This window comes from Petaurus breviceps, unplaced genomic scaffold (genome assembly GCF_028583685.1).
Source record: "Petaurus breviceps papuanus isolate PSGF00001 unplaced genomic scaffold, PetGlider_PUasm1.0 118, whole genome shotgun sequence".
Taxonomy (NCBI): domain Eukaryota; kingdom Metazoa; phylum Chordata; class Mammalia; order Diprotodontia; family Petauridae; genus Petaurus; species Petaurus breviceps.
This window is the reverse complement of record NW_027185616.1, coordinates 20153786-20181202: the sequence shown is the minus strand read 5'-3', so window position 1 is coordinate 20181202 and position 27417 is coordinate 20153786. Positions and strand designations below refer to the sequence as shown.

The 27417-nt window shown below is 36.8% G+C and overlaps 1 protein-coding gene across 1 annotated transcript in view; it reads right to left on the bottom strand.

Moving 5' to 3' along the window:
* The window catches only part of PIP5K1B (phosphatidylinositol-4-phosphate 5-kinase type 1 beta), a 351452-nt gene that overhangs the window by 197692 nt on the left and 126343 nt on the right, over positions 1-27417 (bottom strand). Inside the window, exon 3 of the mRNA XM_069086926.1 lies at positions 26333-26398. Coding sequence (XP_068943027.1) covers positions 26333-26398 — 66 coding nt within the window. The remainder of the gene's footprint in view (positions 1-26332; positions 26399-27417) is intronic.

Genomic DNA, 27417 nt, shown 5'->3' with positions numbered 1-27417 from the left:
GGGAAAGGTGAGGAAGGGGATTATGAATACACATACTGAAGGAATCTCAGCATTTGCTAAATGAGAAGTGAGGACCATATGATCTTTAAAGTCCCTCCCTGCTCTGAAATGCTATGATGGCCAAGTTGTTAGAATTGTAAAAGAAGCCCTCTCCACCCACATCCAAAACCCTTCTTTTTTTTTAAGTTGCACCATTTCTACCCCCCCCCCCCCCCCATGTCAAGTGTGGGTGAACTTTTCCCCTAAATTCAGTAAAAACCATCAGACAGCCGTATGGCTCCCAAGAAGAAAAAAAAAAGATTATTCAACTTTGAAGGCAAGGAACATATTCTTACTTCTTTTATGAGGAAAACTCTACAGATATTTTAGTTTTTAGTTTTCAAGCAAATATAAAGCAAAACATTGAAATCTTCAATAATAACTAAGTCATAACCCAGAATGGTGAAAAAATTGTGAATTTCATGGAATATAGGAACCAGTTGGTCTGAACTTGTGAATTCCCTGATTTTGTTCTATGTGTCCATTTCCCGTTCATCCTATCTATCTTCTGTATATTCTTTGTAAAGAAGAATAGATTCAGTAAAAGGTGAAATCTTACATGATGGGTGTTGCTTTGAAGGACACAGGAGATACCATGCTGAGAATTAGATAGCTAAAAAAAAATTATTTAGCACTTATGGCTAATTATTACCTGTGGATTAGGAAGAACTGCTAACCCCACATGCAACACCTTCAAAATACAAGTATATAATTTTTCCCTGAAGCCAGAGATTTCTTTGTAAACCACATGTTTTCCTATGATCAGCCTAATGAGGTTTGGCTAACAGCCATTTTTGCCTTCTTTTCAAAATGCTTGCCACTGTGAGCATGGAAGAAGTCCAAGAATTCTGCATATTCCAAGTCAGGCAGAAGATGTATGAGTGAAAGCAAATACCTATTTCCTTAAATTGGACATATAAAGAAAACTTGCCCACAGATATAGATAGGATCTATGAGAAGACAATTTACTAGACTTGAGACCATGTAGAACCAAGTAGTAGTAGTCATAGTATTAGTAGCTGTAGTTGTAGTAGTGGTGGTGGTGGCAGCTTGTATTTATACAACTTTAAATTTTGCCAAACACTAGAAATATGGTTTCATTTTATCCTCATAACAACCCTGGGAGGTATTATTTTATCCCCATTGTACAGATGAGGAAACCGAGGCACAGAGAGGTTAAATGATTTGTCCAGAGTCACACAGTATCTGAGGGTGTATTTGAACTCAGGTCTTCCTAAGTTGAAGTCCTGTGCCATCTAGTTGCTTGCCACATCATCCTTCAATTCCAGATACATGGTAAGAGGCTTAACATAACCAATAATGGATCTAACCTCTTAGGTTGGAGCTGTTCCTAACTTAGGCTGAGAAGGAATTCTCTGTTCTAGAACAGACGTGGGACTAGACCAAGTTGGTACAGAATAACTCTCCCTCCCAGCAAGACCAGATCATGAGCTATACTCTCAGGCCTAGGCTAGAACACCATTACTTGAATACATGTGTCAGTGAAACTCATTGAATATGAGTGTATTTCTATTCACATCAGTTTTATAATATACATTTTGACAACTTGAATGTTTGTTCATTTTCCCAATCTCATTAAATGAGGGAGACAAAAGCTCCTAATAATTTTCTTCTTTTAATAAAGGATTATTTTTTATAAATTAAGAATCTGTTTTCTTATCTACAAATGAAAGTGGTGGAGTAGAACAGGAGTGTCCGTGGCTTTGAAATAAGAATATTTAAATAATTTGAATATAATTGGTTTTCTTGGAAATACTATGTATTTTATCTAAGGCATTTAAGGATATTATTCTGTGATGGGGTTCATATGGTTCAGACTGCCAAAGTGGTTCATGACACAAAAAGAGGTTAAGAATCCCTGGACTAAGGAAGGCTGTTGAAAGTTCCCTTCAGCTTTAACATTTTATATTTTAAGATCTTTTCTAGATCTAGAATATTACAATTTAATGTCCCATACATAGTCTATGACTCTATGAATTTGTTGGCATGTTAATTATAAGATCTTAAGGAACAGAGGCAAAGTTTTTTTTTTTTTTTAAAGCAATAGGGGTTAAGTAACTTGCTCAAGGTTACACGGCCAGTTATTTCTGGGTGTGGTGCTGAGTATATGAGCTCAGATTTGATCCCCAGATCATCCCGACACTGGAGCTGGTGCCTTTACTCGCTGAGCCACCTGGCCGCCCTGGGAGGCAAAGTTTTATACTCACTTTATCTCACTATAAATTTATTGATTGTATACAAACTGATTAAGTGGGACATACTCATATAAGGGTACAAAAAGACATATGTATCTGTGCTACTACCGGGCTTTCTATCCTTGTTTGACTCAGTGAAATGAAGCTATTTGTGAAATTGCTTCTAGTAAGTACATAAAGTCTATCAAGACATAACCTAACTACTAGCAGGTCCATGGATGTAAAAGAATAGGGAATTTTATACTAAGATACAAAAAGTGAACTGGAGTCTTTTGCCCATCTACATTAAGCAGACTTGAAAAGCATCTGAATAAACCAATCATATGTAAGTCAGATAAAGCTAAGTACAGCTGTTGGCAGAATTCTTTTGGAATCAGGGGTTATATTCTTGGATGTTCATCATTTACTTTATCTCTATCTGTATCTCTTATCTCTTCCTCTGGGCAAAGGGGCTGATCTAGTCAGCTGGCTTCACCAAAAAAAAATTACTATTGCACTAAAAATAAACTTTCTAAGCTTCTATAAAATAAAAAGAGAAAGCAAAATGCTCTGGGCAACACCTTTCCCTTCTCTCACCTTGACACTTAATGAACTTAATAAATTTACTATTAATAAACTGATTTGACAATGGTGTCATGGTCTTTGACAAACCTATTGAAGGATATGGATAAGAGACATAGGCAGGGTGGGCTTACATAGGTTCATGCTCTCTGTGTCATTGAAAGGAAAATACATATTGATGAGATCACCGAACCAATTAAGCATTTGATTTATATCCAGGGAAGCCATTTTGATATACTTAGCCAAAGTAAACTGAGGTTAGTACATAAGCTCAGAATTTTAGTGAGATCCTTCACTTTCTGAAAACAACACATATTTTTCAAGGAAAGTAAGTGCAATTTGTCTATCTTTTAACAAATAATATTTCATTTCCCCCCATTACATGTAAAAAGGAATTTTTAATGTTCATTGTTTTTGTTTCTTTTACAAATTTTGAGTTTCAAATTCTATAACTCCCTCCCTCCTTGAGATGGTAAGCAATATGATATGAGTTATATATGTGCAATCATGCAAAAAATTTCCATATCAGTCATTTTGTGGAAGAAGCTGAAGAAAAAAGGAAGGAAGGAAGGAAGGAAGGAAGGAAGGAAGGAAGGAAGGAAGAAAAAGAAAGAAAGAAAGGAAGGAAGGAAGAAAGGAAGAGAGAAAGGAAGAGAGGAAGAAAGGAAGAGAGAAAGGAAGAGAGGAAGAAAGGAAGGAAGGAAGGAAGAGAAAAGAAGGAAGGAAGAAAGGAGGAAAGAAAGAAAGAAAGAAAGAACACTTTAGTTTGTATTCAGACAATATCAATTCTTTCTCTGGAGGCAGAAAGCATTTTTCAACATGAGTCCTTTGGGATTGTATTGGATCACTGTATTGTTCACTTCACTTTGTTATCAGTTCGTGTAAGTCTTTCCAGGTTTTCCTGAAATCATCTCCTTGTCATTTCTTATAGCACAGTGATATCCCATTACAATCATTTATCACAACTTGCTCAGCCATTCCCCAATTGATGGGCATCCCCTGAATTTCCAGTTCTTAGCTACCACAAAAAGAGCTGCTATATATATTTTTGGGCAAATAGGTTCTCTCCCCACCTCTTTTAAATCTCTTTGGGATACAGACCTAGCAGTGTTATTGCTGGATCAAAGGGTATGCACAGTTTTATAGCCCCTTGGGCATAGTTCCAAATTACTCTTTGTCATATTAGTCAATCTGATAGGTATGAGGTGGTACCTCAAAATTGTGTGGAGGGGTTGTTTTTTAAAACAATTTGCTTATCTTACAAAGGTATGACATTCTAGAATACAAGGTCCAAACACAAACACAGCCAAATAGGGACCAGGCCTCTCAAATGACATCTCTTTTAAAGTTAAAAATGTGTGTGTGTGTATTAAGAAAATCAAGGAAAATTATCACATATAAGCATATTTTCCATAAAAGGAATTTTAACAAATAAAATCCCTTCTCTCTTACTTTAAAAATTTTATTTCTCCTTTTTGCCCTTCACTCCTCAATAATCCCCAGAGTTCATGTTTGATTTTAGAGGCAATAGGAAACCGCTGCAAGTTACTGATGGGGGTGGGGGATGGAGATCAGCCAATATTCTATAGAGATTAACCCAGAGGAAAGACTTGAAGCAGGGAGAACAAATAGCAGATTATTTTGTAATAGTTCGGATAAGAGGGGGTTTGGACTATGATATAAAAATATACGCTGCAATCATGGTATTTCTTTTAAATATTTTCTACTTCATTCTTTTCACTATTCACAGTAGCTTTAGTACTCTGTAAATATTTGTACTACCAGTAGTATACTATACTAGTAATACTACATTATATAAATATGAGCTGCAATTAATAATATATCATCACAAGTAACACTGATGGCATTTGAAAGGCAGCATTTTTTGAAGATATGGGTAAAATTTAGGAGACAATTTTTTCATGTAGTTAAGACTCATTTGCAGAATAGATGGACTAAAGACTTCTTAATTTTTCTACCATTGGAAGTTATCTATGACAGACTGGAATTTTAAGCACAGATAAAAACTTTTCCTTTAAATTTCCTGTCATAGATGCATGTGAATCCTTAACCCACAGATATTCCCCATTTCCTTCTGAAGCAGCCACCCAGTTTTTTTTATGATTTGAAAACTGTGTGTCACCTTTAGACTTCTTTTACAATGTATAACTGTATAACTGATAGGGAAGCCAGTATAACCTGTTTAGAAAGGCAAGGTTTTATAAAAAAAATCAGATCATATGAGAGTTCATATACCTCTATCTATACACATATACATCTATATTTCTTGTTGTCATTGTTGAATCATTTTTCAGTAGTGTCCAACTCTTTGTGACCCCATTTGGGGTTTTCTTAGCAAAGATAATGCAGTGGTTTGCCATTTCCTTCTCCAGCTCATTTTTTTTAAAGCAATTGGGGTTAAGTAACTTGCCCAAGGTTACAGAGCCAGTTTTTTTTGTGTGTGTGTGTGTGTATGGATGTTAAGTGTCTGAGGCTGGAACCGATCCCGGGTCCTCCTTTGCAGAACTGCTAAAATAATTTTCAAGCACCAGAAATAATCAAATTCAATAAGTCCAAGAATATAAATTACTTGGTGAGAATTCCCTAATTAATAAGAACTGCTGGGAAAACTGGAAGGAAGTTTTGTAAAAATTAAGTTCAGACCATCATCCCACAGTAAGCTCAAAGCGATTATGTGACCTGAATATCATAAAAATAAATTAGAGGAGAATGAGATCAAGTATGGCTAGTGGGAGAGTTTTTAATCAAACAGGGGATAGATCATTTGTTATTACAAAAGACAAAATGGGTAATTTCAATTATATGAAATTAAAAAGCTTCTACAGGTACAAAAATCAATGCAGCCAGATAAAATGAAAAGCTGTTGCTGGGGTGGGGGAGGATAGGAAAGGGGTGTGAGGGAGGTACAGAAATCTTTGTGTCAAACATTTCTCATAAGGTCTTAATGTCCAAGATATAGAGGATGTCCCAAAATCTCTAGCTCAGTTTTAAGCTTTAGGGTTTTTTTTTTTTTTTTTTTTGTTTTTTTTTTTTTTTTGCATTTTGGAGGGCAATTTGGGTTAAGTGACTTGCCCAAGGCCACACGGCTAGTTTTAGTGTTAAGTGTCCGAGGCCACATTTGAACTCAGGTCATCCTGACTCCAGGGACAGTGCTCTATTCACTGCACCAGCTAGTCACCCCTACAGCTGGCATAAGAAACTGACATGAATATACAGGACCAAGAACCATTCCTCAATGAGTAAGTGGTCAAAGGTTCTGAACAAATCGTTCTTACAAGAAATGTTATGAAATATTAACAACTATATGAAAAATTGCTCCAAATCACCAATAATAGGAAAACATGCAAATAAAAACAACTTTTGTTTTTGTCTCATACCCAGCAAATTTGCAAAGATGAATGTGGGAACAGTTAGACTGGAGGGTTTTCAGAAAGGAACATTCATGTGCTTTTGGTGAAGCTAAAAATTGGTTTAAATATTCTGAAAAGCAATTTGGAAGCATACTCTAAAAGTGACAAAAGGTTCATAGCTTTTGACCTAGAGATTCCATTGCTAGGCAAATACCCCAAAGGCAGCAAAACCAGAAAGAAATGTGTCATCTACATCACAATATCTATAGCAGACCTTTTATGGTAGCCAAGAAATGGAACCAAAGCAGAAATCAACTCTAATTGACTGGGCAATGGCAGAATATCACCATAACATTTCTGAACTGCTACCTTGAGAAATGGTGAATATGAAGAATTCAGAAGCCTGGGAAGATTTTTGCAAAATGATGTAGATCATAGTAGGAAGACCCAGGAAAATAATATACCCAATGATTACAACAATGTGAAAGGAAAGAACAAAACACAAAACTGAATGTTATCTAAATACAGTGATCAAGTTTGCCTTGAAAGAAGAGATGAGACAATGAATCTACCTTCTTGCTTTGTAGAAAATCCTTTTCAAAAATGCTTTGCATTATGGGTGTAGAAAGAACATTGCATATATTGTCAGATTGAGTTGATTTTTTGATTAGTTTTACTGATTTGTTTTTAAACCCCACACCCCTTTAAAAATTGTTATTTTGGATAGCTCCATAGGCAGGTGAGGTAGGGATTATATTTGGAAAGAAAGGTAATATAAAAATGAAAGCTATAAATACATTTTTGAAAATCTTCAAAATGCACAGTTCTGACCATGTCACTCCATGCTCAAAAGGCATCAGTAGTTCCTTGTTTCTTATGTAGTTCATTTCACCTTCAATCCTTAATTAATCTTCCCCTTGACTGGAACTATATATGAGAGTGGGATGGTGAGGACACTTTGATCTCACTAAGTGTTAGGACCAGGAGTCAATTTTTTATTTATTTTTATACTTCTATTTATTTATTTATTTATTCATTCATTCATTCATTTATTTATTTGTTTGTTTGTTTATTTATTTATTTATGGAAGGGAAAGCAAGGCAGTTGGGGTTAAGTGACTTGCCCAAGGTCACACAGCTAGTTAAGTGTCAAGTATATTGAGGTCGATATTGGAATTCAGGTCCTCCTGACTTCAGGGCTGGTGCTCTATTCACTGTGCCACCTAGCTGTCCCCAAGTTCTTAGTTTTTAAACAAAAGTGCTGCTAATAACATACACTTTGTATAACATAAAACCAAAAAGATGACTTAGGAGCCCTACATTCCTTTTTTTATGTTTTGGTCTTTATTGATTTGTTTGTTTACTTTTAGTTTACAAGATTCAATTCCACAATTCTTTGAGTTTCAAATTCTCTCCCTCCCTCCCCTGACCCCCCATGATGGCATACAATCAAGTATAGGATCTGCAAATACTTTCACATTAGACATTAGTCAGGTTATAAAGAAGGATTGTATCAGATGGGATGAAAAATAGGAGAGAAAACAAAACCAAACAAGAAAAAGAAAAACATCCAGTAGTTTGCTTCAATCTGGATTCAAACCCAGTTCTTTCTAGTTCTTTCTCTGGATGTAGACAGATGACCAAACACAGTCACCAATCTGACTGGTGAGATGTGGTACCTCAGAGTTGTTCTGATTTGCATTTCTCTAATCAATAGTGATTTAGAGCATTTTTTCATATGCTTATAGATATTTTTAATTTCTTCCTCTGAAAACTGCCTGTTCATATCCTTTGACCGTTTATCAATTGGGGAATGACTTGTATTCTTACAGATTTGACTCAGTTCTCTGCATATTTTAGAAATGAGTCCTTTATCAGAGACATAGGTTGTAAAAATTCTTTCCCAATTTCTCACTTCTCTCTTAATCTTGGGTACACTAGCTTTGTTTGTACAGAAGCTTTTAAGTTTCGTGAAATCAAAGTTATCCATTTTGCATTTAACAATACTCTCTAATTCTTGTTTGGTCATAAAGTCTCCCCTTCTCCACAGATCTGACAGGCAAACTATTCCTTGCTTTCCGAGATTGCTTACAGTATCAATCTTTATACCTAGATCATGCATCCATTTAGACTTGATTTTGGTATATGGTATTAGATAATGGTCTATGCCCAGTTCCTGCCATACTATATTCCAGTTTTCCCAGAAGTTTTTGTCAAATAGTGAGTTCTTATCCCCAAAACTGGGGTATTTGGGTTTATCAAACAGTAGATTACTATAGTCATTGACTGCTGAGTCTCAAGTACCCAATCTGCTGCATTGATCTACTACTCTATTCCTCACCCAGTACCAAGTAGTTTTGAGGACTGCTGCATTATAGTACAGATTGAAATCTGGTATAGCTAGTCCACCTTCCCCGGCATTTCTTTTCATTAACTCCCTTGATATTCTGGACCTTTTGCTCTTCCAAATGAATTTTGCTACTATTTTTTCTAGCTCTACAAAGTATATATATATATTTTGGTAAAGGAGCCCTACATTCCTGTATAAGCAAATACAGTTAATTCAGTTTCTAGAACTGAATAAGTAAGTAGGAATGGCAAAGTCCAAACACTGGATAATCAACTTGCATTGCTTTTTCATTGGAAAAAAAATGAATTTACATTTCAAAGCACTTCTAATAAAATAGCAAAGCCATAATCTGAAGAGTAGGGAAGCTTGGGGGCCAGTGGATAAAGTGCCAGCCCCGGAGTAAGGAAGACTCTTCTTCCTGAATTAAAATCTGACCTCAGATACTTTCTAGTTGTGTGATCCTGGACAAGTCACTTAACTCTGTTTGCCTCTGTTTCCTCATCTGTAAAAAGAGCTGGAGAAGGACATGGCAAACCACTCCAGTATCTTTGCCAAGAAAACCCCAAATGGGGTCACAAAGAGTCAGACATGACAAACTACTGAACAACAACAAAAAATAGGAAGACTGAACTTGGGAAGAATTTGTTATTTAACTTGCTTAGTTGCTTACTGCTCTTCCTTTCATGCAGATGGACAGCAGGATCTCTCAGAATCATGTAATACAACCATCGCTAGCAGGATTGTTTTCTTTTTCTAAGCACATTACAAGCAGAGGGGTGGATGAATTGGACAGAACCTAGGAGTAAATTAAGAAGTTTCATATAAAAGGTCTTTCCTTGTAGCTGAGCCAGTATGAAGGTGAGACATTTCCATTTGGCTGTCTTCAATACAGAGCTTAACCGCCTCCCTTCCGGTTTCTCTCTGAGAGGGTTCCAAGAATATCAAAGGAGGACATTGAAAAACATTGAAAAATAGGAGTTGAGTATTCCTACCTCTTCATGTATAGGGGACAGTTGTCTCTTCCAGACCAACAATATATAGGAAACATAAAATTAAATTCTAAGAAAACAGAAACTTGCCCTTTCATGGTACCTTAATTGCTAATAGATGAAATAAATTCTAAACTATTTCTACTTTTATACAATACTGAATATGTCTCACATCATCTGATCCTTTTATCTTTTATATATTTGGTAGATCAGATTAAAAATGAGGCATTCCTCCAATTGCATGCTTAAGGATGATCAAGTAGCCAAGATTTAAAAAACAAAAGAAACCCCTCATTCTTTCAATGTTGAAAATGCAAACCCCTGTATTATCTACCTAAACTGCAGACCCTACCCTGTAGCCTTAGGAATAGCTTTTCCTATCAACTCCATCAACCCTTCATAAGGGGACTCAGACTGGTCCCACCTGGCCCTCCTAGCTAGAGTTTAACCCAGAAGATTCTAGAAATTTCACCTGTGTTTCCCAAGAAACTAATAACCTCCTCTTTGAGAATCTCCCTTGTGAATTCCACAACTCAGCTGTACAGGACTGTCAGCTCCTCCATGGGAGGCAGAGGTGGATACGGCACCTGCTTTAGAACAAATATAGTCTTCATGGTCAGGATTGAAATGTGTTGGCAGATCTGTGCAATGAAGCCTGCATAGTTCCTGCTTGTATTATGCTTTTATTAGCAATAAATGACACTGTGCCAAAGCAGCAAGGAGAAGAGATCAAATCCCTCAAGAGGGCTCTGAAATGTTTTGGAAAATGTGAAAGGCAGCAGTGATACGGAAAGAGGAGATCGATTCAAACCCCAGATCTTTTACACTTTAATACTTGTGTGACTATAGGCAAGTCATTATATTTCTTTCTTCCTTTCCTCATCTGTAAAAGGTGGTCGGACTAGATTATCTTTTAGGTAGATGGCTCAGCGTTGGACATTGAATGAGGAAGCCCTGAGTTCAAATGTGGCCTCAGACATTTGCTAGCTATGTGAATTTGGGCAAGTCACTTAACCTCTGCCTGCCTCAATTTTCTCATCTTAACCTCTCTCCTAGGATGACTGTAAGGATAAAACGAGATATTTATAAACTGCTTTGTAAATCTTAAAGTGCTACATAAATGCTATTATTATTATTAATCTTCCAGGCTCTATGATGCTACAAAATATTAGCTACATCACCTGAGGTCATTACTGCCAGTGGTCAACTGAGTGTAACTCATCAAAACACCTGCTAGGCAGCATACTTTCTTCCCTTTCAAGGAAGCCATGTTATGAAAGATGGGTTGAAAAAGTTATTAATGCTTGGAAAGACTTATATGAACTGATGCAAAGTGAAATGCAAGAGAGCATTGTACACAGTAATAGCAATATTTTATGGTGATCAATTGTGAATGATTTAGCTATTCTTATCAATACATCCAAGACAATGGACTTATGATGAAAATATGCTATCTACCTCCAAAGAGAGTACAGATGGAATACTCATTGAAACATAATTTTTATCACTTTTATATTTTTGTGTGTGTGTGTGTGTTTTTGCGACGTGGCTAATATTGAAATATGTTTTGCATGATTTCACATATGTAATTGATATCAAATTTCATGCCTTTACAATGGGTAGGAGAGAGACAGGAGGAAGAGAATTTCGAACTAAAAATTAATGTTAAAAATAATTAAATAGGGGCGACTAGGTGGTACAGTGAATAGAGCACTGGCCCTGGAGTCAAGAGGACCTGAATTCAAATCTGGCCTCAGACACTTGTCACACTTACTAGCCATGTGACCTTGGGAAAGTCACTTTACCCCAATTGCCCTGCCTTCCCCTCTCCAAAAAGCAAAAAACAAACAAAGAAAAACAAAAACTCCCAACACTTACAGAGTTGGGAGGAGATAATAATCCTTTGAAAGAATGTGTATGAAAACTGAAAGTGAAGAATAAACAATCCTGTGGTATATAACTGTAATGGAATACTATTGCACTATAAGAAATGATGAGCAGAATGATTTCAGAAAAACCTAGAAAGACTTACATAAACTAATATAGAGTGAAGTGAGCAGAACCAGGAGAACATTGTACATAGCAATAGCACCATCATAAGGATGATCAGCCGTGAATGACTACTATTCTCAGCAATATAATGATCCAAGACAATTCCAAAAGACTCATGATGAAAATTACTATCCACCTCCAGAGAAAGAACTGGAGTCTGAATGCAGATCAAAGCATACTATTTTTCACTCTGTGTGTGTGTGTGTGTGTGTGTGCATGTGCGTGTGTATTTGTGGGAGAGTCCTGGGTTTTCTTTCACAACATGACTAATATGGAAATGCACATGTATGACATATATCAACTTGCTTGCCTTCTCAGTGAGGGGGAAGGGGGGAAGAGGAAGGGAGAGAATTTGGATCTCAAAATTTTGAAAAATGAATATTAAAAATTGTTTTTATATGCAATTGGGAAAAATAAAATATTACTAAGAAGAATAAAGAAGAGAAGTTGATGATGATGGTAAGGTAGCCCCCTTGGTGCTTTCCATTCAAAACAAGTATTTCTTTTTCCTCTTTCTCCTTAATTTGTGACATAAGGCTAATCTTTTTACTGAAACAAAAGGAATCAATTATTTTAAAAGAAAAGAAAAAAAACCCTCTGCTTTGGATAACCAGATGTTAAATGAACTAATTCACATTGGTGGGTGGCAATTTCAGGCAAAAAAAAAGTAACTTCTGTCCTCATAGCTCATTAGGAAGAAAACTGGCTACACCTCCCTCAAAACCAAACAAACACAAAAAACCTTATCACATTATTTCATTGAATTAAGATCAAGAAAGTAAAACTTGAAAACCAATTTACTGAGCAAATGGGCAAGTTACTTGCACTTGAATTATATGGACTTCAGTTTCCTTCTCTGAAGTCATTTGGCCATTGGATTTCTAAAGCCCCTCTACCTAGATCCTCCTATCTTATGAAATTAAAAGTTTAAACTCTGTGTGGGGAATCACATGCATAGTGAAGGATGTGGATGACCATATCATGGGCTTAACTTCCCATATAAATGCTTTTACCAGTACTTGATGTACATTTAAAAGTCCTCTCTCCAAATGTCACACTTACATGGAACTGGCTATCAGCTACCTACTTAGCAAGCAAATTCTACAATCCGATGGAATTCTAAGGTCCCTACTTCCATTCTAGAGTCTTCCCATCAGATCAAACTCTCATTTAAGAATTTTAAGCAGCATTAAACACTTCTCAGCTCATGTAAAATTCTCATGTAGTTAATACAGTAGAATACACAGTGTTGACGGATGTGACTTTGTGAGTACTTTCTTCCCTAAAGGACAGCATGGGGGATAGTCAAGGAAAAGGGACCTTTCATTCTTATCTACTAAATAGAAGCATGATAGGAATTCCACTTAAAATGGTAACTAATTTATTCATGGTGCCTCTGGGTCTGATTTTAAGAAATACTCTCTTTTTTTCAAGAAGAGTTACGAATACTCTTATTAACTGGACAGTTAAGTGTATCTGGGTGGCGAATACGTGATCAGTTTGTGGGATGCTATATGGCAGGTAGGTGGAGAAGTGGCTAGAACTCTGAGTGTGGAATCAGAAGACTCATCCTCTTCCTGAGTTCAAATCTGACCTCTGATACTTACCAGCTGTGTGACCCTGGTCAAGTCACTTAACCCTGCTTGCATGAGTTTCCTTATCTGGAAAAGGAAGGCTTTAGCTGCTGAGGGCATTGGGAAAGCCTTCCTGAAGAAGGTGGGAAGGGAGTTGAGTTTTGAAGGAAGTCAGAGATACTAAGAGTTGAAGAAGAGGAGGAATGTGGTGTGGACGGCACTTTCTAGTAGTTCGGACTCACTTATTAAAAAAAAAAAATCACCAATTTCCTACAGGCTGCAAAGCCTGTCCTATAGCCAACAACTCACAGAATTCACAATCTAAACCATTTTTGAAAGTTATGAGCAGAAGCACAAAGCTAAAATGATTAACTGGAAAGTCAGGGAACACAGTAGGTTCTTTATGACCTTAGGACAAATAAGTTCAGCTTGGAAGTGATGAATAAAAGAGGAGGCAAGAAAAGAGGAAGAAACATATGCAGGAGATAGTACCTATCAATTCTTCTGTGGAAACCAATTGTCAATTACCCACTGTCACTCCCTCTAGTCTATTGTTTCAAGGACTACTGGGAGATTCTCCTTATTGGTCCTGATTTTAATCTCTCCCTACTTCCATTCCCTACAAAACATTCAACCAAACTCTTTCCTAAAATACGTAATCCACTTAGTGTCACTTATCTAAAAATTACAAGGGCTGCCCATTGCCCATGAGAATGTCAGAACTCCTCAGTCTGATATTTCAGGTTCTGTGCAACCAAGCTAAGCAACTGTAATCTCTGAAATATCAATTGAAACCAGGCTTGAAAGATGTTTTAACTTCTGCTAAGTCAGAAAAAGGAGGTATAATAATGCAAAGAAAGAATTAATATCAAAGCCTACTGTAAAAAGAGAGCTGAAAAGGGTCACGAAACAAACTAACATAATCTGACCCCATCCAATCTAATGATGTATTAGTTGGAACCACCTGATAAATCAAGTAGGTAAAACTATCCTTCCCACTTATTTCTGACACCATGTCTTTGATGGGTGACATACCCTATATACAGGCTGTCCCTAAAGTCTGGACACATGGAAAATCTCATTAACTATGCATATTTTCAAGAAATGAAGTTAATGAATTTTTCAACATTTTATATTGCATAAATTTTAGCCATGACAATTTTATATTGACTAAAAGCTTTCATTAGCGATTGGGGACTATTTTCCATATTAATGAGATTAATTTAATTATTAAGATTTCCTATGTGTCTCCTGTCTTCCTATGTAATCTCATTTATGCTAATTAAATAAAATGATGTTGAAAATTTTGTTCATTTCATTTCTTGAAAATATGCATAGTTAATGAGATTTCCTATGTGTCACTTTAGGGACACCCCAGAATGCCCTTCTCCCTTCCTCTGCTTGTTATCTGGGTATCTGTCCTTAAGACCAGCCATTTATCTGTTATACCATGGTGCTTCTCATTATTAATATTCAGTTCCATTAGTAATTTGGGAAAGAATAAAAATACTTATATCCTCCATATATTGCAAAGACAGTTATTTTAAATTATCTTTTTAAACATAGAAAATAATAAAGGAGCTCTTACTTGTACAAGGAAGGTCTTAAATAAGTGCAAACTCTTCTCTTAGAATCAGAGAATAACTTTACCTTGATGAAGTTTTCCCTAAATATTTCAGTCCATATTGATTTCCACCTTCTCTGAACTCCTAGAGGTTTTATTATGTGGACCAAGCAGTTTTACCCTTTAACCATAGACTTCTTGATACGGTTACTTAACTGATTTACATATAAAACCTTTATTTGTTTCCCCCAACAAGATTGTAAACTCTTAGGGCTTAGCCAGTCTGTCTCTGTATGTCTGTCTGTGTCTCTATCCATGTCACTCTGTGTCTCTGTCTTTCTGCTATGGCTAGCTGGATATAGCACTGGTCCTGGAGTCAGGAGGGCCTGAGTTCAAATCTGACCTCATACACTTACTAGCTGTGTGACCCTGGACAAATCACTTAACCCCGTTTGCCTCAGTTTCCTCATCTGTAATATGATCTGGAGAAGGAAATGGCAAATCACTCCAGTATCTTTACTAAGAAAACCACAACTGGGGTCACACAGAGTCAGACATGACTGAAACTGAATGACAAGAAAAATGCTATGCACATAAAAGGTGCTACATAAATTCCTTTATTAAAAATGACAGGCAGGGGCAGAGCCAAAATGATAGAGTAAAAGTAAGAGCCAGTCTGAGCTCCCACTCCAACCACCTCCAATACCTATAATACTGTAAAAATATGACTCTAAACAAATTTTAGAGCTACAGAACCCACAAAGTGACAGAGAGAAACAAATCTCCTGCTGAAGGCATCCTGGCAGGCCAACAGGAAGGGTCCAGACTGGGAGCCGAGTACAGTCACATGTGAGATGCATGGTCTCAGAACTGGGGTGGCTCAGACCAGCGGCACAGACCAGCTGAAGCAGAATTCAAGAGAGTGAATCACTGGCAGCTGAGGTGGTTTCCAGATTTTTCAAGCCATAAACACCAAAGAAAAATTAAAAGGTCAGTGGGGAATTCTGTTGGAACTGGATGATGGAAGAGTAAGGTCTGGCCCCTGTGCTGGGGGTGAGAGGTGGGAGGTGCAGCAGCTATGGCTATAGCTCCTGGCCTGCAGATTGTAGGGGGATCAAGTGACCATTCAGAGGGTAATAGCTCTTGCTTTAACCTCTTTGGATCTGGATCACAATCTTGGGTGGTGGTCCTGGGGTGTGAGGCAGTGTGCCAGAGCTTGGGGTGTCTGTAGAGAGGGCACCTTCCTCAGACCTCTGACAACGTTTGCGAAAACTCCAGTGATTGGGGACACAGCTCTCTCCACTCTGGAAGCAGAGTTCTACTGTGGCAAAGAGCTCAAAAGTCAAGTAATTGGCTGGCAAGATGAGCAAGCAGAGGAAGCACAATCAGACCACAGAATCCTTTTTTGGAGACAAAAAGGATCAAAACATGGAACGTGAAGAAGAGAACAAAGTCAAAATTCCGGCATCAAAAGCTTCCAAGAAAAATATGAATTGGTTACAGGCCATGGAGGAGCTCAAGAAGGATTTTGAAAATTAAGTAAGAGAAATGAAGGAGAAATTGAGTAGAGAAATGAGAATGATGCAAGAAAATCATGAAAAGTGAGTCAACAGCCTGTTAAAGGAGACTCCCCCCCAAAATACTGAAGAAAATAACACCTTAAAAATAGACTAACTCAAATGGCAAAAGAGGCCCAAAAAGCCAATGAGAAGAAGAATGTCTTAAAAAGCCAAATTGCCCAGATGGAAAAGGAATTTTAAAAACTCACTAAAGAGAATAGTTCCTTCAAAATTAGAATGGAGCAAATAGAAGCTAATGACTTTATGAGAAATCAAGATACTATAAAACAAACCCAAACAACTGAAAGAATAGAAAGCAATGTGAAATATCTCATTGGAAAAACCACTGACATGGAAAATAGATCCAGAAGAGGTAATTTTAAAATTACTGGACTACTTGAAAAACATGATCAAAAAAAGAGTCGAGGGGCGGCTAGGTGGTGCAGTGAATAGAGCACTGGCCCTGGAGTCAGGAGGACCTGAGTTCAAATCCGGCCTCAGATACTTAACACAAAAACTAGTTGTGTGACCTTGGGCAACTCATTTAACCCCAATTGCCCAGGCTTCCCCACTCCAAGAAAAAGAGCCTAGAAATCATCCTTCAAGAAATTATCAAGCAAAATTGCCCTGATATTCTAGAACCAGAGGGAAAAATAGAAATTGAAAGAATTCACAGATCACCTCTTGAAAAAGATCCCAAAAAGAAAACTCCTAGGAATATCATAGCCAGATTCCAGAGCTCCCAGGTCAAGAGAAAGTATTACAAACTGTCCAGAAGAAACAATTTGAGTATTGTGGAAACACAATCAGGATAACACAAGTTCTAGCAGCTTCTAAATTAAGGGATGGAAGGGCTTGGAATATGATATTCTGGAGGTCAAAGGAGCTGGGATTAAAACCAAGAATCACCTACCCAGCAAAACTGAGTATAATGCTTCAGGGGAAAATATGGTCATTCAATGAAAGAGAGGACTTTCAAATTTTCTTGATGAAAAAACCAGAGCTGAACAGAAAATATGACTTTCAAATACAAGAAGCAAGAGAAGCATGAGAAGGTAAACAGGAAAAAGAAATTATAAGGAACTTATTAAAGTTGAACTATTTACATTCCTACATGGAAAAATGATAATTGTAACTCATGAGACTTTTCTCAGTATGAGGATAGTTGAAAGGAATATATATATAGATATATAGGAGGGTATATGGGTATATAAATACATAAATGAGTGTGTGTACATGTATATATAGACAGAGGGCAGAGGATCAGTTGAATAGGAAGGGATGATATCTAAAAAATAAAATTAAGAGGTGAAAGAGGAATATAATGAGACAAGGAGAAAGTGAGAGATAGAATAGGGTAAATTATATCATGTAAAAGAGGCAAGAGAAAACTGTTACAATGGAGGGGAAGAACGGGAAGGTGAAAGGGAAGGGTCAATTTTACTCTCATTGAATTTGGTTAAAGGAGGGAATAACATACACACTCAATTGGGTATCTTACCCTACAGGAAAGTAGAGGGGAAGGGGATAATGGGGGGCAATAGAAGAGAGGGCATATTGGGGGAGAGGGTAGTCAGAAGCAAACACTTTCGAAAAGGGACATGTTCAGAGTAGAAAAATAGAATAAGTGGGGGGTGGATAGGATGGAGGGAAATATAGTTAGTCTTTCACAATATATCTACCATGGAAACGTTTTGCATAACTACACATGTACAACCTATATTGAATTGTTTATCTTCCCATTGGGGGTTGGTGAGGAGGGAAGGAGGGAAAGAATCTGGAAATCAAAGTTTTAAAAACAAATGCTAAAAAATAGGCTTTTATATGCAACTGGGAAATAAGATATATTAGCACTAGAGGATAGAAATCCATCTTGCCCTACTAGAAAGTTAGAAGAGAAATGAGGGAGGATATAAGAGAGAGCAGATTGGGGGAAGGGATATTCAGTAGGCTCACTATTTTGGAGTGGGGGTAGGGGAAAGATGGGGAGAAAATTTGTAACTCAAAATCTTGTGGAAATGAATGTTGAAAACTAAAAATAAACAAATAAAAAGATAAGAAAATGACAGGCAGCTAGGTGGTGCAATGGAGAGAGTGCTGGACATGGAAGGAAGAGCTGAGTTCAAATCCAGCATCAGATACTCACTAGCTGTGTGATCTTAGGCAAGTCAGTTGACATCTGTCTGCCTCAGTTCCCACATCTGTCAAATAACAACAACAGTAGCATCTACTGCACAAGTTGTCGTAAGGATTAAATGAGAAAATATTTGTAAAGTTCTTTGATTTAAAAGCAGCACATTTATGTGTATCATTATTGTTGTTTTTGTATTGAAAGAATGAATAAATGAAATGAGTAGATCAAAGGATTCCTGTGGATCAAACTCCTTGGGGGAATTACTCTCACGTTTTAGTAGGAGCAAATGGCATTAGGTTATTAATAATCTGGTAGATTGCTCTGTAGCCTAATATACTAAGGGAGGAACTTTGTACTGGACAAAATATTCCTCTTGTAGAAAAAAATAAGGAATGAGCCATTATTGGCCAGCACTAGGGGATAAAAATGGAAGCATTAAGTGCCACTTAATTATGTGGCATTTTATATTGTTTCATAAGTGCATTCTCTCTATATCACAACGAAAGAACAAGAGCTATCTGGACCACCTTACTTTTTCCTTTTAGGTCATTTTATTAGATTGATTTTATTATGGCTCACATTTGAACATGGATTTTATTTATTACAGACAAATATTTAGCTGACTAGATTATGCAGTTTAAACTAAACTAGGGATGCTCCACAAAATCATCTGTATACGGAGAGGGAAATATAAAAATAAGACTTTCTTATATTTCCTTTACACCGCTTTTGGAGTCCTAGCATAATGCTTTCTGTTGTTGTCATTGTTCAGTTGTTTTTCAGTCGTGTCCGATTCTTTGTGAGGCCATCTGTGGTTTTCTTGGCAGAGATACTGGAATGGTTTGTCATTTCCTTCCCCAGTTCCTTTTACAGATGAGGAAATTGAGGCAACCAAGGATAAGTGACTTGCCCAGGGTCATACAGCTATTAAGTGTCTGAGGCCTCATTTGAACTCAGATGTTCTTGACTACAGGCCCAGCCCTCCATCCACTGTGCCACTTGGATGCCCCAAAAAGCAGAACTTGGGACTATCTCTAGATTTCATTTATTGATGCTTTATTGTAAGTTGATTTAGTTTACTAGATAATAAGGTCAAGTAAGAGAAGTATTTATGTTTTGTGAGATTGTGGCTCTTGTTCAGTCTTTTCAGTTGTATTTGACTCTTCATGACCCCCTTTGGGATTTTCTTAGCAAAGGTACTGGAGGGGTTTGCTATTTTCTTCTCCAGTTCATTTTACAAATGAGGAAACTGAGGTATACAGGGTGAAGTGACTTGTCCAGGGTCACACAGCTAGTAAGTGTCTGAGGCTGAATTTAAACTCATTAAGAGATGAGTCCTCCTAATTTTAAGGCCAGCACTCTATCTACTGTGCCACCTAAATCCCTTGGCACAATGCTGGGTAATGAATGGATAAAAACAAGACTAATTTCTATAAAGATGCCCAGGCCCACTCTTAGTCAATCAGTGAATCAACAGGTATTTATACTTGTTGTTAAATTACACACTTACTATGTGCCAGGCACTATGTTAGGCATTGGGCATAGAAAGATAAAAATGAAACCATCCTTGTTTGTGAAGAACTTGTAATCTATCTGGGGAGACGCAGTCATTCTATTATATTTACATAAATACATATTCTCACAAGGTGCATCTATATGATATGTATACATACACAAAATAAATATACAAGGTTACTTTTGTGGGAAAGGTAGTACTAACTGGCTGGATCAGAAAAGTCTTCATAGAGAAGGCGTATTAAGTTTTGATTGGGATTCTAAGAGGCAGGGGTGAGAAAGGAATGCCTTCCAGGCATGAGGGACAGTCTCCATGAAGACACAGAGATGACAGATGACATGTCATGGGCAAATGGAATCAAGAAATACTTCAAAATTCTCATTTTAGTCAATAGCTTGTGCTTCCCTCTCTTATAAAATCAGAAAGAGACTAACATCATTTAGAAGAATTAGGTTTCATATCATCCCTTCCACATTGTATTAATAAACTGAACAAAGGACCAAGGTATGGGCAACAGGAACAATGAGGAGAATTATCCAGGGATTTGAATAATCAGTCTTCAAATATCTGACACCATACAAGACAAACAAAAATCCTACACTATTTCCTTAAAAAACAAGTAGTCACAATGCTTATTCTTTTGGGTGCTGCTGGTACCATACAGAGTAAAAGTGAAGATAGTCATAGGATCATTTAATCAATAAAAACAAACATTACTTGGAAACACAACATGGAGTTGAATAGGCAATTTGACTGGTTACATTATGAGAGGTCAGGATACAGAGCCTTTTTGGTAGGAGAGACAATCTAGAAAGAAGTAGGGATAGCATTAAGTGGAGATATTGGCAGGCACTAAGCATCTTCTAGAACTAGGAAAAAGGTAACTGGGAGAGATATCATACCTGGGTCATGCAGAAAGATGATATAGCCTACTGAAAGGAACACTGGTTCAGGAGAGAAAAGATGAATTTGAATCCCAGCCCCATCACTTAATAAAGAAGAATGGGGGCGGGTAGGTGAATAGAGCACTGTCCCTGGAATCAGGAAGACCTGAGTTCAAATCCAGCCTCAGACACTTACTAGCTGTGTGATCTTGGGCAAGTCACTTAACCCCAATTGCCCTGCCTTCCCCCTTCCAAAAAAAAGGCAAAAAATATTTGAATGGATTTTATAATGGAAGAACAGGAAGGTATTTCATAGTCCAACCCTCTCACTTTACAAATAAGAAAGCTAAGCTCTGACAGTATGTTCATGCAGTAGTTTCATAAGTGGCAGAGTCAGGGTGTTGAATGAGTTATGTTGAATCTCTCTGAGCCTCAGTTTCCTAATCTCTAAAATGAGGATATTAATATTGGCACTACCCACTTCGATAGGATCCTACGAGATGAGAGGTGTAAAGCTTTGTAAACGTTCAAGCATGCTGTATAAATGTGAGCTACTATTGTTATTCATATCATGTCTCCAGTTTCTAAGAGAACTGAAGATAATAATAATAGTTAACATTTACACAGTGCTTTAAGGTTTGTGATTCATTTTCCATATATTATCTCATTTGATCCTCATAACCCTGTGAGGCAGGAGCTATTATTATCCCCATCTTAAAGATGGGGAAACTTGAGGCACAAAAGAGATTAGGTGACTTGCCTAGGTTCATACAATTAGTGATTGTCAGCTAGTGATGATCATAAGGAACTTAGTTTCTAAGGTAAGGATTGAGGAATGGAGGAATACAATCAGCACTTAATCATTGGGACAGAGGTATTAAATATAGTGCTAGGACACAATAGATAAGGTAAAGCCCTAGTTCCTACAACCAGGCTATGGGGCAGAATGGGATGGGCAAGGAACAAGCCCGATTTGATCCTAAACTACCTGAACATCGGTCCTTTCACCTTTTGTCTCCCTTGCCAAGAAGTCAGATTGGTCCGAGGAAAGACGGAGGTTAAGATGCTGCAGAAGGAAGGAAACAGATCTAGACTGATCAACACATCTAATGACTATACTCCAATACTTTCCTTCTCTGAATTCCTCTTGCATTTGCTGTCTGGACCCATGAAAGCTACCACCTTGATAGAAAATTGTCCTATTCTACTGCTGTTTGTTTTGTTTTCCCAGCTAGACGACAAGAGAATTGTGTCTTTTCAATAGAATCTCCCAGTGTTAAGACACATGATAATTTTTGTTGTTGTCCAGTCGTTTTTCAGTCATGTCTAACTCTTTGTGACCCCCCCTATGCAGTTTTCTTGGCAAAGACACTGGAGTGGTTTGCCATTTCCTTCTCCAGCTCATTTTACAGATGAAGAAACTGAGGCAAACAGGGTTAAATGACTTGCCCAGCGTCACACAGCTAGTAAGAGTCTGAAGTCAGATTTGAATTCACAAAGATGAATCTTCCTGACTTCAAGACCAGCACTCTATCAACTATGCCACCTAGCTGTACTATATGCTAATACTTATTTCTTTGAAAATTTTTATAAAAGGGGCAAAGCAGGGTGAAATGTAGGTAATGTACAACAGATATCAATAAAAAATATTTATGACATCATGTCCATTGTGACCAAGTAGAACCATGACTGAATTAATTAAGAGACACTTTATTAAACAAATATATATTTGTTCTTGGACCCATCACTCATGTTGGCATTGGAATGTCTCATTTAGTCCACATTTTCACTTAATTGAGAAACTTCTTCTACAACATGATTATCCAGTCTTTGTTTGAACATTAATAGCTATAGATAACTCATTGCTTTAAGACAGCCCACAAGATCTGCCTTCTTTTAACTTCCATCCATGTGTCCAGTTTCTGTCACATGAAGGAAATGTGTCTGCTACTCCTACTTATATGTGAAGACAGCTATCATGTTATCTCTAGTTTTCTTTTCTATAGGATAATCATCATCACTTTCTTCAATTGCTACTCATATTACATGGCTTCTTCCCTACTTACTATTCCAAGTGCCCTTCCTTGGAAGCTTTGTAATTTGTTCATAAAATAGAGCCCTCTAGAATTACCTTCTATTTACACTGTATGTTATCTTCAAGTGTTCAGTCATTTGCATATTATCACTCCCATTATGATGAAAATGTGTTACTTAAGAGAAGGAACTATTTTTTCTTTCTTCATATTCTTAGCACAGTGCTTGTCTAGACTGACGACAATGGTCCAACATATAGTAAAATTGTTAACTATTGATACAGAAATTCTATTTTTATGAATGCAGACGAAGACTGGGTTAACTATTATTACTGCTACATCAAGCTATGGGTTCAGACTGTACTTATGTTTAATTAAAACCTTTAGATCTTTTTCAAATGAAGTATCATCAAGCCACCCTACATTTGTGAGAATGATTTTTTTGATCCTAAATGTAGACTTTATGCTTACCCCTGTTATGTTTCATCTTGTTCACTCTGGCCTGTCATTTTGAATACTGATTCGGTCATCCATATAATCAGCTAACCCTTCTAGCTCTGTGTCATTCACAAAATTTGAAAATTGTTCCTTCTACCTCTTCATTCTGATCATTCATTTCAATAGTGAATAATGTTTGCCCCTTTTGACAACTAGAATAACCTTTGTCCATATCTATTCTTCTGGAACTTTGCCTGTTCTTCATGATTTCTCAAATAACTACTGACAATGATTTCGCTATTTGATCTTTAGCTTGCTTTCTTTGAACTTTTAGGAATCTCTTTTGAGTTTTCCATGGCATTTCTGAAAGCCTTAGTCTATTTTGAATTTCAGACTTTGATATAATTTGCATGTCACACTTTTGAGGCTATCCTTGTTTATGCGTACCTCCCTTTCCATCTTGTATATTTGATTGTCTTAAAATGCAGCTGATCAGAGACCTCTTTGCGTACTCATATCAGTTTCTTAAACTGTCTCCCCTTTTCTAGCTTATTTGGATTACTCAAAAGTAAAGTATGAGAATTTTCTACACCTTTTTCTTTTTTTTACCGTTGTTCAGTCGTTTCAATCCTGTCTTATTCTTCATGAACCCACTGGGGGTTTTCTTGGCAAAGATTCTGGAGTGACTTGCTATTTCCTTCTCTGGTTCATTTTACATATGAAGAAACTGAGGCAACCAGGGTTAAGTGATTTGCCCAAGGTCACACAGTAGTAAGTGTCTGAGGCTGGATTTGAATGCAGGTAGATGAGTCTTCCCAACTTCAGGCCTGGTATTCTATCCCCTGCATCACCTAGTTGACCTTTTCTACAACTACCTACCTCCTATTCATCTTCAGAATATCTGGCCATGTGATCATATCTACCTTTTCTCCAAATTTTTTCCATATCTCCTTTCCTTTTTTTTTAGCAATCGGGGTTAAGTAACTTGCTCAAGGTTACACTACCAGTTATTTCTGGGTGTGGTGCTGAGTGTCTGAGCCTGGGATGCGATCTCCAGGTCATCCTGACACTAGAGCCAGTGCTCTTACTCGCTGTGCTACCTGGCCGCCCCTATATCTCCTTTCCTAAGGTAGAAGATATCTTTTTAGTCTAATCTAGCATTCCTTTTCTATGCTCCTTTACTCCAAAAAGGCTTAGTCATTTTCTTTTGTTGCTGCCATATCCCTAACTAGTTATTCATTGTCAGAACTAAGTTGAGCAGTTTTATGTTTCTTTTGTTTTCTTATATTTTTTATATAAAAAGTAGTCAGAATGAAGCAGTCAGAATTAAGTTAAGCAATTTGTCTCATTGTTCATTATTGGCATGCAAATTTAAACTCACCCAAATTAATGGCATGCTGCCAAATTAGAAAACATTACTTTGGAACCAAATTGGACTAATTTTAATAGGGATCTTACCTAAATCAGATGGCATTTGGTTTGAAGTGAAGTGGAATGTGAGAGTGAATTCCTTTGGCTAAGTGAGTATCATATTTTATAACAAACAGTGAGATGAAATTTCTGATTCCTTTCTCCAAGTTTAATCTATACTTCGGCTGTACTTCTGTTTGGTTTGACAACATTCCTCCTGGCCTTTTGAGATGTGTCTGTCTGCAAGTTGGATGAGATATTCCTCATCCAACAACATCATGGACAGGAGAGTGCTTGCTTACATAAAAACCAACTGGAGCTACCAGGGCTATATTGTCATTCCCTGAACTTCATATGGTCAGGCTAGGTCTAGATTTATTATTTCAAATACCTGTAATTTCATCATTATGAGTCCCCCATTGACATGGATGACAACCTTTTCATGCATTAGCAGATGGTTGTTATGAGTTTCTATAACTGGGGAAAACATCCCCAAGTGACCAATGCTCTGATAAAGAATCTTGCCAAACTTGAATAGATAGCATTTGGGTAATAGACACGTAGTTCACATTTGGCATGAGTAATTTATGCAGGAAAATGCAATTTATATCCCTTTTCACTCTCATGCACATCCCTACTCTTCCCCTCAGAACACACTACCTGCTGAGAAAGGACTGGGACAGCCACTTAAGAAGCCAAATGATATGGACAATTTATAATGACAAAGCACTAACACCTGAAGTTCTTGGGAACTTATTTTTCCCTATAATGTTTGCATCTAGATACTTTTGTTGCTAGGAGTCAAGAGATTACTAAAGTGTAGATGTGGAAAGGAAAGATAAATTTAGGTAAGTCTGAAAAGATGTTTGTGGAATAATGGTTAAGGTATATAGTTAGGGGAAAGGCAAAAGAAGACCTAAAAATCCACCATTTCCTATGTTTCTTATGCCAGAAGTAGTAGACTAAGGGGTTCTGCTGGGAGAACAAAGCATATAACCAGCCCTTCAACTAAAGATTAGATATTATTTGTGCTTAGAACTATGTAGAAATAGTAGGAGCTTAATAAAGGCTGAATGAATGAATACTAAGGAGATTTGAGTACTTTTAGAAGGGGAAAATACTTTAACTATTTTGGAGGAAGAAAAAAATATAAATTATTCTGTTGTTAAGCTGGGATAATATTGGAAATAGAGAGTGAAAGGGATTTCACTGGACCTAGTTAAGGTGATTAAATTCCCTCTACCATTGCAGGTTAGTACGTTCTGTGAGATATAGTTTTAAAAAGTCATTCAGAGGGGCAGTTAGGTAGTGCAGTAAATAGAGCACTGACTCTGGAGTCAGGAGGACCCGAGTTCAAATCTGACCTCATACACTTGACACACTTACTAGCTGTGTGACCTTAGGCAAGTCACTTAACCTTCCAATTGCCTTGCCTTTCCCCCTCCAAAAGAAAGTCATTCATAGAAGTTAAGTGACTTGCCAAGGGTCACATAGCCAGTATACGTCAGACATGGACTTGCAAGCCAGGGCTTCATTGGCTTTGAGGCCAGTTCTCTAACCATTATGACATACCAACTCTCAGGAAAATAAAGACATTCTTTATCCCAAGGAAGGCACCAAGAGAAAATAAAATAAACATTTACCTTTTTATAGGTTTTTTCCTCATTTTGTTTTCCTGATATCACATCTCCATTTTCAGTAGTAGACATCTAAGAGACAACATGAAGATGTTCCTATTTAGAGTTATAAGATAAAGCACAATATTGTGGTTTATGTCTTCTTACCTAAAATTTCCATTTTGGTTAGTATTTCTTATTATAAACAACTGGATCAGACTATATGAAAATACTGAAAAATCTTACTCTCGCCTTTCAAAACTTTTTTTGTGAGTCTTAATTAATGGGAAATCATATTAACTTGCATACTTTTTGAAATAAAGACACCATTTAAGTCCAAAGTGTTTATTAGTATTGTAATATATTTCTCCCTACAAAACCACTTTCTTAATTAAAAAAAATAAAGTAGTTGCAACTGCATTTCTGCTATGATAAATATATATGTGCATATATTATATATCACTTCTACTGTGATAAATATATATGCATATATGCTGTATATTAATATATAACTTCTGTTGTGATGATATATACACACATATATGCAAAATGTATATGTATACATATTTTTACCACAGCAGAAGTGATTTGTATATCATTATATAGTCATTCTGCATGAATGTATTCTATATTTTATAGTCACTCTGCATGAAACAAAGTTCAACAACACTTCTGACTTTGTTATAAGCATTTAAAACAGATTAAAACGTGCTTTTGTGTTTTATACTTCTATAAACTCAATTCTGAGTCTTTCTACATACAAATAAATGAGGCATAACTGAATCAAGTAGGGTTGAATCCCATCTCTATCACTGACTGGTAATGTAACCATGGGCAAATCAAATAACTTCTGTATTCCTCAATTTTCTTATCTATAAAATGGGAATAATAATACCTTATTTATGTGCTGCACAGGTTGTTGTGTGGGCAAATTGTTTTGTAAATCATCAAGAGCTTTAATAATAAAGCTCACATTTATATGAGACTTCAAGATTTGCAAATTTCTTTCCTCTTAACAACCTGTGAGAAAGGTTGTCTAAATCTTATTATCCCTTTTTTACCAATTAGGAAATTGAGGCTCTGAAAGGTTATGATTATGAAATGCCCATGAT